The following is a 17,586-nucleotide window of genomic DNA, read 5'->3' on the forward strand; positions in this document are numbered from 1 at the left end:
TTGAAGAAACTTGTCGGATTCATAAAATTACACGTTTGGAAAATAATAATTTTGCAGTGTATATCCACATCTGCTCTGGACTGAATCAGAAGACGGAGAAATAACTTTGATAGTCGAATTCAGGCGAATTCAGACCAGTTTGATCCAGTCTGATCCAGTCGCGAGTGCGGAATCGCGAGTGCGGAATCGCCTTCACGTTTGTTTCAGGACGTACTGTGATTGTCCAGTGCACTTGTGCAAGGATGTGCTGTCTGTGATTGCCTGGCCACTAGTGGCCACTTTGAGTGGCACTCGGGGGCAAACGCTCTCGCCAGAACATTAATTGCTCTTCTGTGCCTATCGGGTCGCAACTCGAACTGGGCTGAGTCGGGCTAAGCGAACTTCGCAACGGTTCGACACGGCGACTCTCGTGCCTCAAGTTGGCTTTTGACGGCGGCCCTCCGTCGCTGTCTGAAGCTGTTCTTTATCCCCCTACTACTAGTAGGAAGGGGAGTGACCATTTACTCAAACGCGAAGGTGATTCCGCCCTCGCGAATGTCAACATTCTGGTTAACTCCGCCTCCTCCCTACACTGGGGGCGCGGTCATATTTCTGCTCCGCCTCTGATTTCAGAAGAAGATCATCCGTACAAAGACTGTTGAAGTAAATAATGTGACAATAATAATAAGAATAATAATACAGAGTATAAAATGAAACATAATAATCAGTTCATGGTCAAAAGGGTTATTGGCATACAGTAGTAAATCTAAACCTTTATAGCAGCATTGACTATTGCTTAATTGTATCATTATTTGCTTACGGAGAATACACGTTAATTATTTTATACAAAACAAAAAAATTATAATAACATGGAGCATTGTTCCTATCCAGATATTATTCATGAAAACTTTTTTTATTTTTTTTTAGCATTAAGGCACATTTTACTATCCTCAAAATAACGAAACAACACTGGCCACACCTCTGGTCTGGCCACACCTCCTGTCTGGCCACACCTCCTGTCTGGCCACGCCTCCGGTCTGGCCACGCCTCCGGTCTGGCCACGCCTCTAGTCTGGCCACGCCTAAGGTCTGGCCACGCCTCCGGTCTGGCCACACCTCCGGGCTGGCCACGCCTCCGGTCTGGCCACGCCTCCAGGCTGGCCACGCCTCCAGGCTGGCCACGCCTCCAGTCTGGCTACGCCTCTGGTCTGGCCACACCTCCAGGCTGGCCACGCCTCCAGTCTGGCTACGCCTCTGGTCTGGCCACACCTCCCGTCTGGCCACGCCTCTGTTCTGGCCACACCTCCGGTCTGGCCACGTCTCTGGTCTGGCCACACCTCCTGTCTGGCCACGCCTCCGGTCTGGCCACGCCTCTGGTCTGGCCACGCCTCTGGTCTGGCCACACCTCCAGTCTGGCCACGCCTCCCGTCTGGCCACGCCTCTAGTCTGGCCACGCCTCTGGTCTGGCCACGCCTCTGGTCTTAAAACTCATTCACTGCCGGAGTAAATAAATAAATAATAATGTAAAGGTAGAAATACTCTCTTACAAGTACATGGCCAATATTAAACATGTGAAAGTTTCGATCTATTGGCATCGAAATATTGCTTTAAGCAAATATAAAACAGTACTAGAGTAAAACTATGCGGATGTTACAAAATATTTATTTAAACAAATATCTAGAATATTAATATAAACGACAAAGTGAAAATAGTTGGATGTTTCAAACTTTGCGTCAAACTTTGGGAAAATACAAGTTCACCGCTTGTTGTGAGCTTGTAGATCTGCTATTTTTGAATAGCCAGAGTATAAAATAATGAAATAATATAGGGCTTAATTGGTTTAAAGAATGTTTTGTAATAATCATACAGTGTAGTAACTAAACTGTAGTGGAGTAAAACACCCAGCAGTACTTTGATTAAACGCATGTCAGCTATGCATGCCACCGAACATGACCATTGATTAATTACTGAATTAATTAATTATGTCACTCTGCACGGACATGGCAACGGTTAAATATCAAATTTAGCTGTTGTAGCCATTTCAAAATTCTATTTTGACCGTTAAAAAGGGCTTTATAATGCATAATGCATTGTGGTGATGACAAAAACATTTATATTTTTTATTTGAATGTATAAATGATCACATTTTTGACCATGCGACCCCCTTTATTATTATTATTATTATTATCATCATCATGCAACACTGAGCCGCACAAAATAACGTTTCGTGTTGTAAACCTCTTTACATTGACGTAATGTTCAAAACCTCTTCATTATGCTATATTGTCACTACATGTTGTGTCATTTAAAGCTTTGATTGTTTTTAAGTTACAGACAGACAGACAGACAGACAGACAGATTGTTAAACAGACAGAGATTGTTAAACAGACCCTAACCATTTAAGGGACTGCATAAGGGCCCTGAGGGACAGACAGAATAGGGGACATAAGGGACTGCATAAGGGCCCTGAGGGACAGCATAGGGGACAGAATAGGGGACATAAGGAACCTGAGGGACAGAATAGGGGACATAAGGGACCTTATAAGGGCCCTGAGGGACAGAATAGGGGACATAAGGGACTGCATAAGGGACCTGAGGGACAGAATAGGGGACATAAGGGACTGCATAAGGGACCTGCGGGACATAATAGGGGACATAACGGACCTGTGGCAAGATTACTTTGTTAAACGCCTGGAGTGCTTGGAGATCTTCTTTTGCCTTATGATGATTTGTTCGTGTTTTGATATAAATTCATAAAAATAAATGTGTGTATGTATGTATATGTATATATATATATATATATATATATATATATATAGGGATGCACGATTATTCTGTAGCATAATCAGCCATATCGGCCATAAAAATGCCACAACGGTATCGGAACGGTCTCAAAATAATACAGATTATTTAATCGTTTTTCAGTAATTTTTTAATGAAAAATGTAAAAAATCATCAATGAGTTCAATATATCAAAAGTGTCTATAGTACCTCTTGTCTAGAACAAAAGCCTTTTCTCTTTCTACATTTAATTTATGTACTAGGTATTTAGTACACAAATTATAGTATACTGTAGGCTATTGATTGATTGATTGAATACTTTATTAACAGGCTTTGGGCCAATAAGCCCCTATAGGGCCTATAGGCTTGTTTCCATTGTGATCCTCTGTATAATATCGGAATCGCTCAGAATCGGTATCGGCAGAATATATGACCCTGCAAATAATCGGAGATTATCAGTTATAATTTCATAATCGTGCACCCCTAATATATATATATATATATATATATATATATAGAGAGAGAGAGACTTAATGATGAATATTGATTCATCGGCAACCATTCTAGCCACTCATTCAGCCAAAAGATATACAATAATATTAATGCATATTATTGATTATAATAAACACACAATAGTATATGATAATGATGTGGAATCACAGAAGCTAAACATTAGTTTAATGTTTTACTTTTTGTACTTAGTTTTTCTTCATGTGCCTTTGCTGCTGCTGCTGTCCGCTGAACCTTATTCAACACTACAAAACCTTATTAAAGGCATACTGTGTAACGTTAATTTTTGGCGACACCTACTACTAGCTATAGCTCCATTTGTCTATATGGAAGTACAGCTCAAAAAGGAACACTACAGGGTCCTCGTGGATATTTTGAAACACACATTCTGACCTGAGATCAGATTCTAAAAATGTCTGTTTGAAAATGACAGTTTTCTGAAAAAGCTATGTTTCTATGTCAGTCATTCTTCGATTTTTCAAAAATAGCAGACCTACAAGCTCATAGTGCGCCACTCGGTGGCGCGCTATGAGCTTGTAGATCTGCTATTTTTCAATAGCTAAAGCATGACATGATGCTAACACCAAAATGGGTTCCCGCCCAAAAAGGGTTAATATCATTAACGATTCATCAATAAAATACCTTTTTATGATGCGATGTGAGAGTGTGGTCTACTATAGCCAACACCTCGGGACTCCCGGATCGGTGCCCCCCCCCCCCCCCTATCCTATCTAACATCAGGTTCTTGAGTTGAGCTCTACAGTGTTGTTAGTTAAGCCGTCATGCTGGAGTTGGTCTTCTTCCCCATCCTGGCTTTGCCCTGGGTTGGCTCCCATAGAGTAAATGTACTTGCCTCTATAGTTCTGGGGTCTAGCCAAACACATGCACCCGCAGTTCTCGGTGCCTGACGCAGTGCCCTGCCAGCCTCACTCATCCTTTGTCTGTGACCCGTGGTATAGGTCCCCATAGAGGTCCACATTTCTGATGAGGTCCGTCCATGTCACACCTACTACAGTATAGTGCCATCCGTAGCATTCTTGTGTAGACTCCATCCATACAGCAGTAGGCCTACTGACTCCACTGGGAGAGTCCATGTCTCGGCCCCATACAGCAGTACTGACTCCCCTGTGAGGGTCCATGTCTCGGCCCCATACAGCAGTACTGACTCCACTGTGAGGGTCCATGTCTCGGCCCCAGACAGCAGTACTGACTCCACTGTGAGGGTCCATGTCTCGGCCCATACAGCAGTACTGACTCCATTGGGAGGGTCCATGTCTCGGCCCCCCATACAGCAGTACTGACTCCACTGTGAGGGTCCATGTCTCGGCCCCAGACAGCAGTACTGACTCCACTGTGAGGGTCCATGTCTCGGCCCCAGACAGCAGTACTGACTCCACTGTGAGGGTCCATGTCTCGGCCCCAGACAGCAGTACTGACTCCACTGGGAGGGTCCATGTCTCTGCCTCATACAGCAGTACTGACTCCACTGTGAGGGTCCATATGTCTCGGCCCCAGACAGCAGTACTGACTCCACTGGGAGGGTCCATGTCTCGGCCCCAAACAGCAGTACTGACTCCACTGTGAGGGTCCATGTCTCGGCCCCAAACAGCAGTACTGACTCCACTGTGAGGGTCCATGTCTCGGCCCCAGACAGCAGTACTGACTCCACTGTGAGGGTCCATGTCTCGGCCCCATACAGCAGTACTGACTCCACTGTGAGGGTCCATGTCTCGGCCCCATACAGCAGTACTGACTCCACTGTGAGGGTCCATGTCTCGGCCCCATACAGCAGTACTGACTCCACTGTGAGGGTCCATGTCTCGGCCCCTTACAGCAGTACTGACTCCACTGGGAGGGTCCATATGTCTCGGCCCCATACAGCAGTACTGACTCCACTGTGAGGGTCCATGTCTCGGCCCCATACAGCAGTACTGACTCCACTGTGAGGGTCCATGTCTCGGCCCCATACAGCAGTACTGACTCCACTGTGAGGGTCCATGTCTCGGCCCCATACAGCAGTACTGACTCCACTGTGAGGGTCCATGTCTCGGCCCCATACAGCAGTACTGACTCCACTGGGAGGGTCCATATGTCTCGGCCCCATACAGCAGTACTGACTCCACTGGGAGGGTCCATATGTCTCGGCCCCATACAGCAGTACTGACTCCACTGTGAGGGTCCATGTCTCGGCCCCAGACAGCAGTACTGACTCCACTGGGAGGGTCCATGTCTCGGCCCCATACAGCAATACTGACTCCACTGTGAGGGTCCATGTCTCGGCCCCATACAGCAGTACTGACTCCACTGTGAGGGTCCATGTCTCGGCCCCCTACAGCAGTACTGACTCCACTGGGAGGGTCCATATGTCTCGGCCCCATACAGCAGTACTGACTCCACTGTGAGGGTCCATGTCTCGGCCCCATACAGCAGTACTGACTCCACTGTGAGGGTCCATGTCTCGGCCCCATACAGCAGTACTGACTCCACTGTGAGGGTCCATGTCTCGGCCCCATACAGCAGTACTGACTCCACTGTGAGGGTCCATGTCTCGGCCCCTTACAGCAGTACTGACTCCACTGGGAGGGTCCATGTCTCGGCCCCTTACAGCAGTACTGACTCCACTGGGAGGGTCCATATGTCTCGGCCCCATACAGCAGTACTGACTCCACTGTGAGGGTCCATGTCTCGGCCCCTTACAGCAGTACTGACTCCACTGGGAGGGTCCATATGTCTCGGCCCCATACAGCAGTACTGACTCCACTGTGAGGGTCCATGTCTCGGCCCCATACAGCAGTACTGACTCCACTGGGAGGGTCCATATGTCTCGGCCCCATACAGCAGTACTGACTCCACTGTGAGGGTCCATGTCTCGGCCCCTTACAGCAGTACTGACTCCACTGTGAGGGTCCATGTCTCGGCCCCATACAGCAGTACTGACTCCACTGGGAGGGTCCATATGTCTCGGCCCCAGACAGCAGTACTGACTCCACTGGGAGGGTCCATATGTCTCGGCCCCATACAGCAGTACTGACTCCACTGTGAGGGTCCATGTCTCGGCCCCATACAGCAGTACTGACTCCACTGTGAGGGTCCATGTCTCGGCCCCATACAGCAGTACTGACTCCACTGTGAGGGTCCATGTCTCTGCCCCTTACAGCAGTACTGACTCCACTGGGAGGGTCCATGTCTCGGCCCCTTACAGCAGTACTGACTCCACTGGGAGGGTCCATGTGTCTCTCCCTCATACAGCAGTACTGACTCCACTGGGAGGGTCCATATGTCTCGGCCCCATACAGCAGTACTGACTCCACTGGGAGGGTCCATATGTCTCGGCCCCATACAGCAGTACTGACTCCACTGGGAGGGTCCATATGTCTCGGCCCCAGACAGCAGTACTGACTCCACTGGGAGGGTCCATGTCTCGGCCCCATACAGCAGTACTGACTCCACTGGGAGGGTCCATATGTCTCGGCCCCATACAGCAGTACTGACTCCTCTGGGAGGGTCCATGTCTCGGCCCCATACAGCAGTACTGACTCCACTTTGAGGGTCCATATGTCTCGGCCCCAGACAGCAGTACTGACTCCACTGGGAGGGTCCATATGTCTCGGCCCCATACAGCAGTACTGACTCCACTGGGAGGGTCCATATGTCTCGGCCCCAGACAGCAGTACTGACTCCACTGGGAGGGTCCATGTCTCGGCCCCATACAGCAGTACTGACTCCACTGGGAGGGTCCATATGTCTCGGCCCCATACAGCAGTACTGACTCCACTGTGAGGGTCCATGTCTCGGCCCCATACAGCAGTACTGACTCCACTGGGAGGGTCCATATGTCTCGGCCCCATACAGCAGTACTGACTCCACTGTGAGGGTCCATGTCTCGGCCCCATACAGCAGTACTGACTCCACTGTGAGGGTCCATGTCTCGGCCCCAGACAGCAGTACTGACTCCACTGTGAGGGTCCATGTCTCGGCCCCAGACAGCAGTACTGACTCCACTGTGAGGGTCCATGTCTCGGCCCCATACAGCAGTACTGACTCCACTGTGAGGGTCCATGTCTCGGCCCCAGACAGCAGTACTGACTCCACTGTGAGGGTCCATGTCTCGGCCCCATACAGCAGTACTGACTCCACTGTGAGGGTCCATGTCTCGGCCCCAGACAGCAGTACTGACTCCACTGTGAGGGTCCATGTCTCGGCCCCATACAGCAGTACTGACTCCACTGTGAGGGTCCATGTCTCGGCCCCATACAGCAGTACTGACTCCACTGTGAGGGTCCATGTCTCGGCCCCATACAGCAGTACTGACTCCACTGTGAGGGTCCATGTCTCGGCCCCTTACAGCAGTACTGACTCCACTGGGAGGGTCCATATGTCTCGGCCCCATACAGCAGTACTGACTCCACTGTGAGGGTCCATGTCTCGGCCCCATACAGCAGTACTGACTCCGCTGTGAGGGTCCATGTCTCGGCCCCATACAGCAGTACTGACTCCACTGTGAGGGTCCATGTCTCGGCCCCATACAGCAGTACTGACTCCACTGTGAGGGTCCATGTCTCGGCCCCATACAGCAGTACTGACTCCACTGGGAGGGTCCATATGTCTCGGCCCCATACAGCAGTACTGACTCCACTGGGAGGGTCCATATGTCTCGGCCCCATACAGCAGTACTGACTCCACTGTGAGGGTCCATGTCTCGGCCCCAGACAGCAGTACTGACTCCACTGGGAGGGTCCATGTCTCGGCCCCATACAGCAATACTGACTCCACTGTGAGGGTCCATGTCTCGGCCCCATACAGCAGTACTGACTCCACTGTGAGGGTCCATGTCTCGGCCCCCTACAGCAGTACTGACTCCACTGGGAGGGTCCATATGTCTCGGCCCCATACAGCAGTACTGACTCCACTGTGAGGGTCCATGTCTCGGCCCCATACAGCAGTACTGACTCCACTGTGAGGGTCCATGTCTCGGCCCCATACAGCAGTACTGACTCCACTGTGAGGGTCCATGTCTCGGCCCCATACAGCAGTACTGACTCCACTGTGAGGGTCCATGTCTCGGCCCCTTACAGCAGTACTGACTCCACTGGGAGGGTCCATGTCTCGGCCCCTTACAGCAGTACTGACTCCACTGGGAGGGTCCATATGTCTCGGCCCCATACAGCAGTACTGACTCCACTGTGAGGGTCCATGTCTCGGCCCCTTACAGCAGTACTGACTCCACTGGGAGGGTCCATATGTCTCGGCCCCATACAGCAGTACTGACTCCACTGTGAGGGTCCATGTCTCGGCCCCATACAGCAGTACTGACTCCACTGGGAGGGTCCATATGTCTCGGCCCCAGACAGCAGTACTGACTCCACTGTGAGGGTCCATTTCTCGGCCCCATACAGCAGTACTGACTCCACTGGGAGGGTCCATATGTCTCGGCCCCATACAGCAGTACTGACTCCACTGTGAGGGTCCATGTCTCGGCCCCTTACAGCAGTACTGACTCCACTGGGAGGGTCCATATGTCTCGGCCCCAGACAGCAGTACTGACTCCACTGGGAGGGTCCATATGTCTCGGCCCCATACAGCAGTACTGACTCCACTGTGAGGGTCCATGTCTCGGCCCCATACAGCAGTACTGACTCCACTGTGAGGGTCCATGTCTCGGCCCCATACAGCAGTACTGACTCCACTGTGAGGGTCCATGTCTCTGCCCCTTACAGCAGTACTGACTCCACTGGGAGGGTCCATGTCTCGGCCCCTTACAGCAGTACTGACTCCACTGGGAGGGTCCATGTGTCTCTGCCTCATACAGCAGTACTGACTCCACTGGGAGGGTCCATATGTCTCGGCCCCATACAGCAGTACTGACTCCACTGGGAGGGTCCATATGTCTCGGCCCCATACAGCAGTACTGACTCCACTGGGAGGGTCCATATGTCTCGGCCCCAGACAGCAGTACTGACTCCACTGGGAGGGTCCATGTCTCGGCCCCATACAGCAGTACTGACTCCACTGGGAGGGTCCATATGTCTCGGCCCCATACAGCAGTACTGACTCCACTGGGAGGGTCCATGTCTCGGCCCCATACAGCAGTACTGACTCCACTGTGAGGGTCCATATGTCTCGGCCCCAGACAGCAGTACTGACTCCACTGGGAGGGTCCATATGTCTCGGCCCCATACAGCAGTACTGACTCCACTGGGAGGGTCCATATGTCTCGGCCCCAGACAGCAGTACTGACTCCACTGGGAGGGTCCATGTCTCGGCCCCATACAGCAGTACTGACTCCACTGGGAGGGTCCATATGTCTCGGCCCCATACAGCAGTACTGACTCCACTGTGAGGGTCCATGTCTCGGCCCCATACAGCAGTACTGACTCCACTGGGAGGGTCCATATGTCTCGGCCCCATACAGCAGTACTGACTCCACTGTGAGGGTCCATGTCTCGGCCCCATACAGCAGTACTGACTCCACTGTGAGGGTCCATGTCTCGGCCCCAGACAGCAGTACTGACTCCACTGTGAGGGTCCATGTCTCGGCCCCAGACAGCAGTACTGACTCCACTGTGAGGGTCCATGTCTCGGCCCCATACAGCAGTACTGACTCCACTGTGAGGGTCCATGTCTCGGCCCCAGACAGCAGTACTGACTCCACTGTGAGGGTCCATGTCTCGGCCCCATACAGCAGTACTGACTCCACAGTAGCTACAGTATATGGTCTTCTCCCATGTCTGATTTCCACACTCTCCTCATCCCATGCAAGGCATTCCAGGCAAGCTGTGCTCTCCGGTTCTGTTGAAGCAGTCCAGACGCCGAAGTTATTTGAAGTCCTCCACAGCTCTGTGTTACCTTAATTATCATTAAAAAATACACCACTAAATACTAGTGATGCACAATGAAATTGCGTGGCATATCGAAATCGGCATCGATTTCGGTATCTGATCGGTCTCAAAATAATCCAGATTATTTTCACAGTTATTGATAATAATAATAATAATGTGACCGTCAATGGCTCTGTCGCTTTTGTTTTGTGTATTTCTAGGCAGCGTAATTATAATCCGGAAACCGGTCGAGAAGAAAAAAAACACATTATTAAATATAGCTGTTATACCTGTATGTTTATGTTTATTCAACTTTCAGCATGATCACAGGTTTCAAAAGACAGGTGCCATTAAAAACACTGAATTGTTTTGCCGATCACAAATATAAAACTTCAAATCTAAAAATGCAATAGCCGATCTAAAAATCCAAATGGTGTAAAACTCAAATCTAATATCCACTATCACTTAAAAGTCCCCACATATATGCAGGGATTGGTGATCTCTCAGTTCTGCATGATGGGGTGTCCAGGTCGTCTCCATTTGTTCAATATTCTATCAAAATAACTTACACAGTATGACTTTGCATCCATGGTTATTTTACAGATGTGTCTTTAGATAATTATATGCTCTATTATAATTATAACAAAGAATTATAATTATGCTCTATTGCTTCTTTCTTTTTAATGACATGCATTTATCTACAGCTTTATGTTCTGTATGTTTACTATTATTTATGTTCTGTATATTTAGTATTATTTATATTTCATGGAGAGATGATTGTATGATTATTGTAGATACATTAAATACTATTTTTGTTTTTACAAGAAAATAACTGTGTGGCTGGTCTCTCTGTCTCTCTCTCAATTTCAAAAGGGTTTATTGGCATGATAAATAGGTTCTACATTGCCAAAGCATACATACAACAAAACAAGTCAACATTGCGCACACAGAGACAACAACAAACATCCCAACAATAATGAACAACAATCAATATACAGTAACAATGAAAATAAATTAACAAACACTAACATAACAGCAAATTAATGACCCTGTTCAGACAGATATACCTGTCTCTTCTGTCCACTGTGTGTGTCTCTCTCTCTCTCTCTCTCTCTCTCTCTCTCTCTGAATCTATAAGTTCAGTTCATTTATTTCCAGCTCTTTTGGACAACAAACAAAAAAAGTGCGTTTTGGGCAAGTCATAATAATCACAAAAGGAAAAAGGAAAGGTACGAGTTGTTATGTTTATCTGGCATTTATTGAAGATGCTGGAAAACGGGACAGGGAGAAGCCCCCCCCCCCCCCCCCCCTGGCTCATATAGCAAAGAATAGAAATACACTTCCAAAAATACATAATGTTATTTACTCACAATAGCATTATAATGCTATATATGGGGTCCACACAAGACACGTTTACACAAACACAAGTTTAGTGTGAGTTCTGTAGACCAACACTAGGGGGCAGCAGACCACATGCCTAGGCTTAGTAGGTAGCCTACTGCTGAAGTCAGTATCATGGCCAGTGGTGGAAAAGGTATCAATACTTATATGTATTTAAATGCTGTAGCCTATGTGTCTCATTTAAAGTTTTGAAATGTATAATATACAGATATTTTTTTAAATAGCTGATCTACAAGCCTGCAATCAGTGCATTGCATCGCAATGCGACTCAGGGGTCAAAATATGTTGAGCCACAACAGACAACAGTATATATATGCAATGTGGCCCCTCTGGAGTGATTGTGGAAATATAGTGGCCCTCTCCATAGCATCAAAGTTATGAAATAATAAAATAATACAGACAAGGCTTTGCTAATATAACAGTGTACACTTTCAATGGAAAGAAAAAGGCATACAGTTTGCTTTACGATGTTTCTCATTCACTGTTACACAGAAGAAGAAGAAAAACACTCTGCAAATGATCATCACAATCAGAAATAAAACGCTCATTTAAAAGTTTCCAAATCCCTACAATATTTGTTTTTAAACATCATAATTTGTCTTAAGGTGGACTGAGAAGCTACTTTAATAGTTTAGTAGTCACAGATTTGATCAATTACTTTACTGTATGTGTGTGCATCTGTACGTGTTAATACAGCAAACATATTATTCAAACATGCAAAACATGCAAAAACTACAAACGTGCAAACATCACTCAAAAGTACAAAATGGTACTATAAGTGCATACATTACTCAAAAGTACAAAATGGTAAGACGTGCAATGTAAGTGCAAACGTTACTCAAAAGTATAATATGGTACAACATGCAGTAAGTACCTACCAGTGCTTTTTTGCCTCTGCAATAGGCTACCATGCCTTTTAATACTTGCATTAATACTTGCATTATATCAATAATAAATAACTGCTGTTTAATGTAGCAGAAGAAGAGGCAATTAATTGAACACAGTTTGGCACAATTTTAACATCCCAGATCGATTGAAATATGAATCTACTGTGCTGACTACAGCAGGTCCATATATAGTTCTAATGCCCATTAGAGCTATGGACCATGCAGAGCTAGACTACACCATGATATATTATTAGGAGTACAATAACTTTGCATTGTGAATAAAAAGGTAGCCACAGTGTGGTTGCGGTGTAAGTTTAATCACAGGGCTGTCTGCTTTATGTATTATGATTAAACGTGCATTCTCTTCCGGTATTGTGAATCAATGATTGAGAAAAACATCAGAGGGGTTTGAACCCCATCAAGTTATATAAAGTTGGTATTCAAAGTCATTTTTCTAGACCGCTAGACCACTGAGGACGATGCTAGGGAGGGGACTATAGTTTCTCTATTGGCTATTTAAGCAGTGACGTAACTTACTTCCGGGTCTTACTCAAGGAAGCTTCCACGTCATCATATATATATTTTTTGTCATGGACACTTGTACAGTAACTGTACAAGTGTCCATGACAAAGGGTTGGAACTTGGAAGCATTGAGACCCATTTTAACCCTCAGTGGCTTCCTTTCTGAAAAATAACGTCATTGTAAAAAGATTCACGCGTTGCTAGTATTTACAATGAGAAGCGGACTAGGACCAAGGACTGTAGGACCCGGACGTAACGTAGTAGGACTACAAATGACTACAACAATCTCGCGTGAAAAACTCACTCTCACGGGAAGAACTCGCGGGCGTGGCCTCACACCGGAAGGAAGTGCCGCCGTCCTCAAATACGGAAGAGACGCGTGGAGGTCGGCTTGGTCAGTGACTCAGTGTTTGTTTGGAAGTGCCACGTCACCATCTTCCGGGTCCGTCTTCGGAGCAAGTAAGTGATTAAATGTTATTTAATACTTAACGCTGTTGTTGTTTTTGTGTTCAAACGTCTATCACTTGAAGTTACTTGTTATGATGTTTATATATGATGTTTGTACGACCGAATGGTTACTGTTGAAGGTTTATAAACAACGGGCCCGTCGATGACCGAGTGTTTTTCCTTCTTACCAAAACAAACACAATTGTTTTTCCATCTAGTCGAGGTCCATTATTCATTAAGTATTTGAGCCACGGACCACCATGTTACATTTATAGACTCACATTAGAAATGAGAGAGTTATGATTAAAAGAACGTATAAGACGTATGATCTTGGCTCTTTGCTCTTTAACACACGACACAGACGGCTAGCTAACTAGGCTAGCTAGCTTCTAGCCTGTTTGTTGGTGAAAGACTCCAAGCTGGGAAGTGTATTTCAGCGAGTAGCTATACGTGGTTTTGTTTATTTTCTGTAAAGTATAACCCTCGCTGCTACTCGCTGAAATACACTTCCCAGCTTGGAGTAAATAAACAAAACCACGTATAGCTACTCGCTGAAATACACTTCCCAACTTGGAGTCTTTCACCAACAAACAACAGGCTAGAAGCTAGCTAGCCTAGTTAGCTAGCCGTCTGTGTCGCTCATTTCTTGCTCATTTAAAAAAAGGTTATATACTATGTAAACTATGAAATGCAGGCTTTCATTTGGTATATAGAACGTTTGTGTAGGCCGTCTCTATGACACGGTATCAATTGAAAAGGAAATGTCGGGAAATCGCTTTATTTTTTCCCTCGCGCACCCAGCGCCAAGATCACGCGTCGTGTAGGCCGTCTCTACGAAACGGTATCAATTGACTAATGATCATTATGACTTGCTGTTTGCTGTATCTGTTTTTTTTAAATAGCAAAATACTGGGTCAATTGTCTGACTTTGATTGCTTAAAGTAGACCTGCATAAAATTCTGTACTGCAGCTATTTACAACCAGGTAGTGTATAAGTTAGATTGAATTGTTGTACTTTCAAAAGGGTTTATTGGGGCACCTAAGGTGTTAGATCTCATTCTTCTGCCCTTTGTTTCATTGCACACATGTTAAAGCATTGGTCTAAAACTACATAGCCTATATCCATTGAAAACTCTGTTAGCCTACTAGTTACTTTTTAGATTGTATTATTACAAAATATACACTAAACAACTTCAGTCCTATATTTCTTTACTTTAACTTACTTTTACTTTAACCTAGTGGGGGAGTGGTTAGTGGGTGGGGGAGTGATTATGCAAGAAATTAGGGTTGTGGACAAGTATCTATTGTCACACCCATTCAAGTGGTGCTAAAATTTCAGGATTCTTTGCATGGCTTATTCTCTGCTTTGGGGTTTCTGTTTCAACAAGTTTTAGATGGTCATATCTCCTTCAATTATTGTCCAATTTCATTGAATGATACATCATATGAAAGCTTACATTCTGTACTTTAATAATTTACTGTAATCTGTAAAAATCGAGTTGAGGCATATTCTGCTGGCACTGGTCACAGATTCTAAACACAACAAGTAACTTAAAAAGTGATAACATGTTTGAGCCACGGACCACCATTTCACATTAATAGACTCTCACAATGGTGGTCAGTGGCTCAAATGGGTCTGAGAGACTAGATGGCGTCAAATGTTGGTCCGTGGTTCAAACGCTGAATAAATAATCGACTAGAGGTGAGAAGAGTATTGTTTGGTAGGTAAAGGACACACATTCTGTGAAAATTGGCGCGAAGCAACAAACATTCTTTGAAATTGGTGGGAAACGATCCCGGGCACTCATGTTAACAAAGCTCAGTCACTAACCACTATGCTACAATCAGCATTATATAATTAAAGGATCAAAAGTAGCAATCTTCTACATTATCTAATTGTGTAGTTTTTTGGAAATTAAGCAGATGCTTAACAACAATTGAACTATTGAGAGTGTAAAGATCTACTATTGGGGTCAATTTAGCCTGACCTAAGCAGAGACATTTCTGGCTTAGATGGGAGGGTCGCGTCTCAGAAAAGCGCGCACCCTGATTGGATCTCATCGATCTGTCCGTCACCCCCGGCCCCTCCTCTCCCCCCTAGTGCAGCGCTACGTCACATCATTTAGAGCGACGCCTACGTGGAAGGGTTGACTCCCACTTTTAGACTGGTTCAGCCCACGGCTTTTTCCAGGCTTTCATCTTTCGCGCAGACGAAATGAAAGCCTGGGTATCGAGGCTAGGGTCAATTTGGTTACCTAAATTAAATTGCTCTGTATTGTGACAGTAATCATTGCTATAGAGTGTGTGTTCAGTAACAGTGTTAAATAGCTCTATAGTGTGACAGAAATCATTGCTATAGTGTGTGTTCAGTAACAGTGTTAAATAGATATTGTGACAGTAATCATTGCTATAGTGTGTGTTCAGTAACAGTGTTAAATAGCTCTATATTGTGACAGTAATCATTGCTATAGTGTTTGTTCAGTAACAGAGGTCTCCCGGTCTCTCCAGCTTTTTGTTAAACACAGTCCCATAGTCACAGTACCTCCCATTCACTCCCACTCAGTCCCATTCACTCCCATTCACTTTTATTCACTCCCATTCAGTCACATAGTAACAGTACATCCCATTCAGTCCCATTCACTCCCATAGTATCAGTCCCATAGTAACAATACCTCCCATTCACTCCCATGCACTCCCATAGTATCAGTCCCATAGTAACAGTACCTCCCTTTCACTCCCATTCAGTCCCATAGTATCAGTAACTCCCATTATCTTGCAACACAGCAGCCAAGTATATGCAGAACACGTATACACGCATTTGACATAACACAAACAACAAGACAATTTACATACATAAAGACATGAAGACAAGAGCAATATCCACCGCTTTGATTATCCTGTGGCTACTACAACTCCTGATTAAACCCTTTTCTATTTATTAAAGAGCTGGAGAGACAGGAATATTCCTGTTACTGAACACACACTATAGCAATTATTACTGTCACAATAACTTTGTACTTTTGCTACTGATGTTTGTGTGCAACATTTGAGCTGGTGTCAAGTCAACTTAATTCAAGTGATAGATTATATACAGGGGCATGCCATATGGTCTACCTGCACAGCCTTTGTGATTACTGGTAGATCACGATGTACCTTTTGGGCACCCCTGCAATACAGGATTCCTGTCCAGAATTGTTTTTTATTAAATATAGAGGGTTTAAGTGTAGGGTTTGTCATGTTGGTGTTCTCTATAACTTTTCGTCCTGGGCATGACGTTAAACTGTCCAGTGTAACTCCAAGTTACATGGGGTGGGTATGGTTTGAGAGTTTGTGATGCTCAGTTCTTTTTTTGCGTCTCGGTTCCTCAGGTGGAAGCTGCATAGTTGGGTTTTTGATGGGTTGGGTTTCAAGTGGCTGGTCGTTTGTTTAGATATTGAAAAGGAGGGGGGCGAGCGCGCTACCTTGTGGGAGGCCGTTCTTTTCGGCTTTCCATTTACTCCTCTGGTCATTTAACTGAACATAGAAGCGCCTGTTGTTGAGGAGGCTTTTCCTGACCATTGTGCGGTGTTGGACAGTGTCGTAGGCAGCAGAGAGATCTCTGAATGCTGCTCCAGTTATTTGTTTCCCCTCAAACCCATCCTCAATGTGTTGGGTGAGGTTGAGCTCTGTCCAGCACAGGAGCGGCTGGGACGGAAACCAGCTTGGTCTTTAGTCAGCTTGGTATCTATGAGTGGCAACAAGGCGTTGGAGTAGCAGCTTCTCATATAGCCTTGTAGGTGATGCAGAGGGAAATGGGTCGGTAGCTCTTTGTGGATAATGGGTCTATGCTAGGTTTAGGGATTGCAACAACGTTGGCCTTTTCCCAGACAGAAGGGATGGTTTTCTGTGCTATGCATGTGTTCAGCATCCCCACAAGCCAGGTCTTTGCGTTGGGTCCCAGGTGCTGTAACATTTCTGCCAGTAGGTCATCAATCCCTGCTGCTTTTCCGGGTTTCAACTTTCCCATTGCAGTTTCAAGTTCTTCTAGGTCGAAGGGTTTGGTTTGAGGGCTGGCTGATTGTGGTTGGTCTGATACCACTGTGCGATGGTATTCTCCTGTGGGTCGGTGGCGGTCTTGGTCACAACTGGTGGCCAACAGTTGTAACCAACACCGCCACCGACCCACATAGAATACCATCGCACAGTGGTATCAGACCAACCACAATCAGCCAGCCCTCAAACCAAACCCTTCGACTTAGAAGA

The 17,586-nt window shown here is 46.3% G+C and overlaps 1 protein-coding gene across 1 annotated transcript in view; it reads right to left on the bottom strand.

The window, feature by feature from the left end:
* Window positions 1-371: 371 nt before the first annotated feature.
* Window positions 372-17,586, bottom strand: part of LOC310854530 (nucleoporin NUP188-like) — a gene marked incomplete at both ends in the record, with an annotated part of 69,613 nt that continues 52,398 nt past the window's right edge. The window contains 2 exons of the mRNA XM_083759210.1: window positions 372-477; window positions 976-1,441. Coding sequence (XP_083615336.1) covers window positions 372-477; window positions 976-1,441 — 572 coding nt within the window. The remainder of the gene's footprint in view (window positions 478-975; window positions 1,442-17,586) is intronic.

Source organism: Protomyctophum parallelum (genome assembly GCF_964188405.1).
Source record: "Protomyctophum parallelum genome assembly, chromosome: 2".
In the NCBI taxonomy this organism is placed as follows: Eukaryota; Metazoa; Chordata; class Actinopteri; order Myctophiformes; family Myctophidae; genus Protomyctophum; species Protomyctophum parallelum.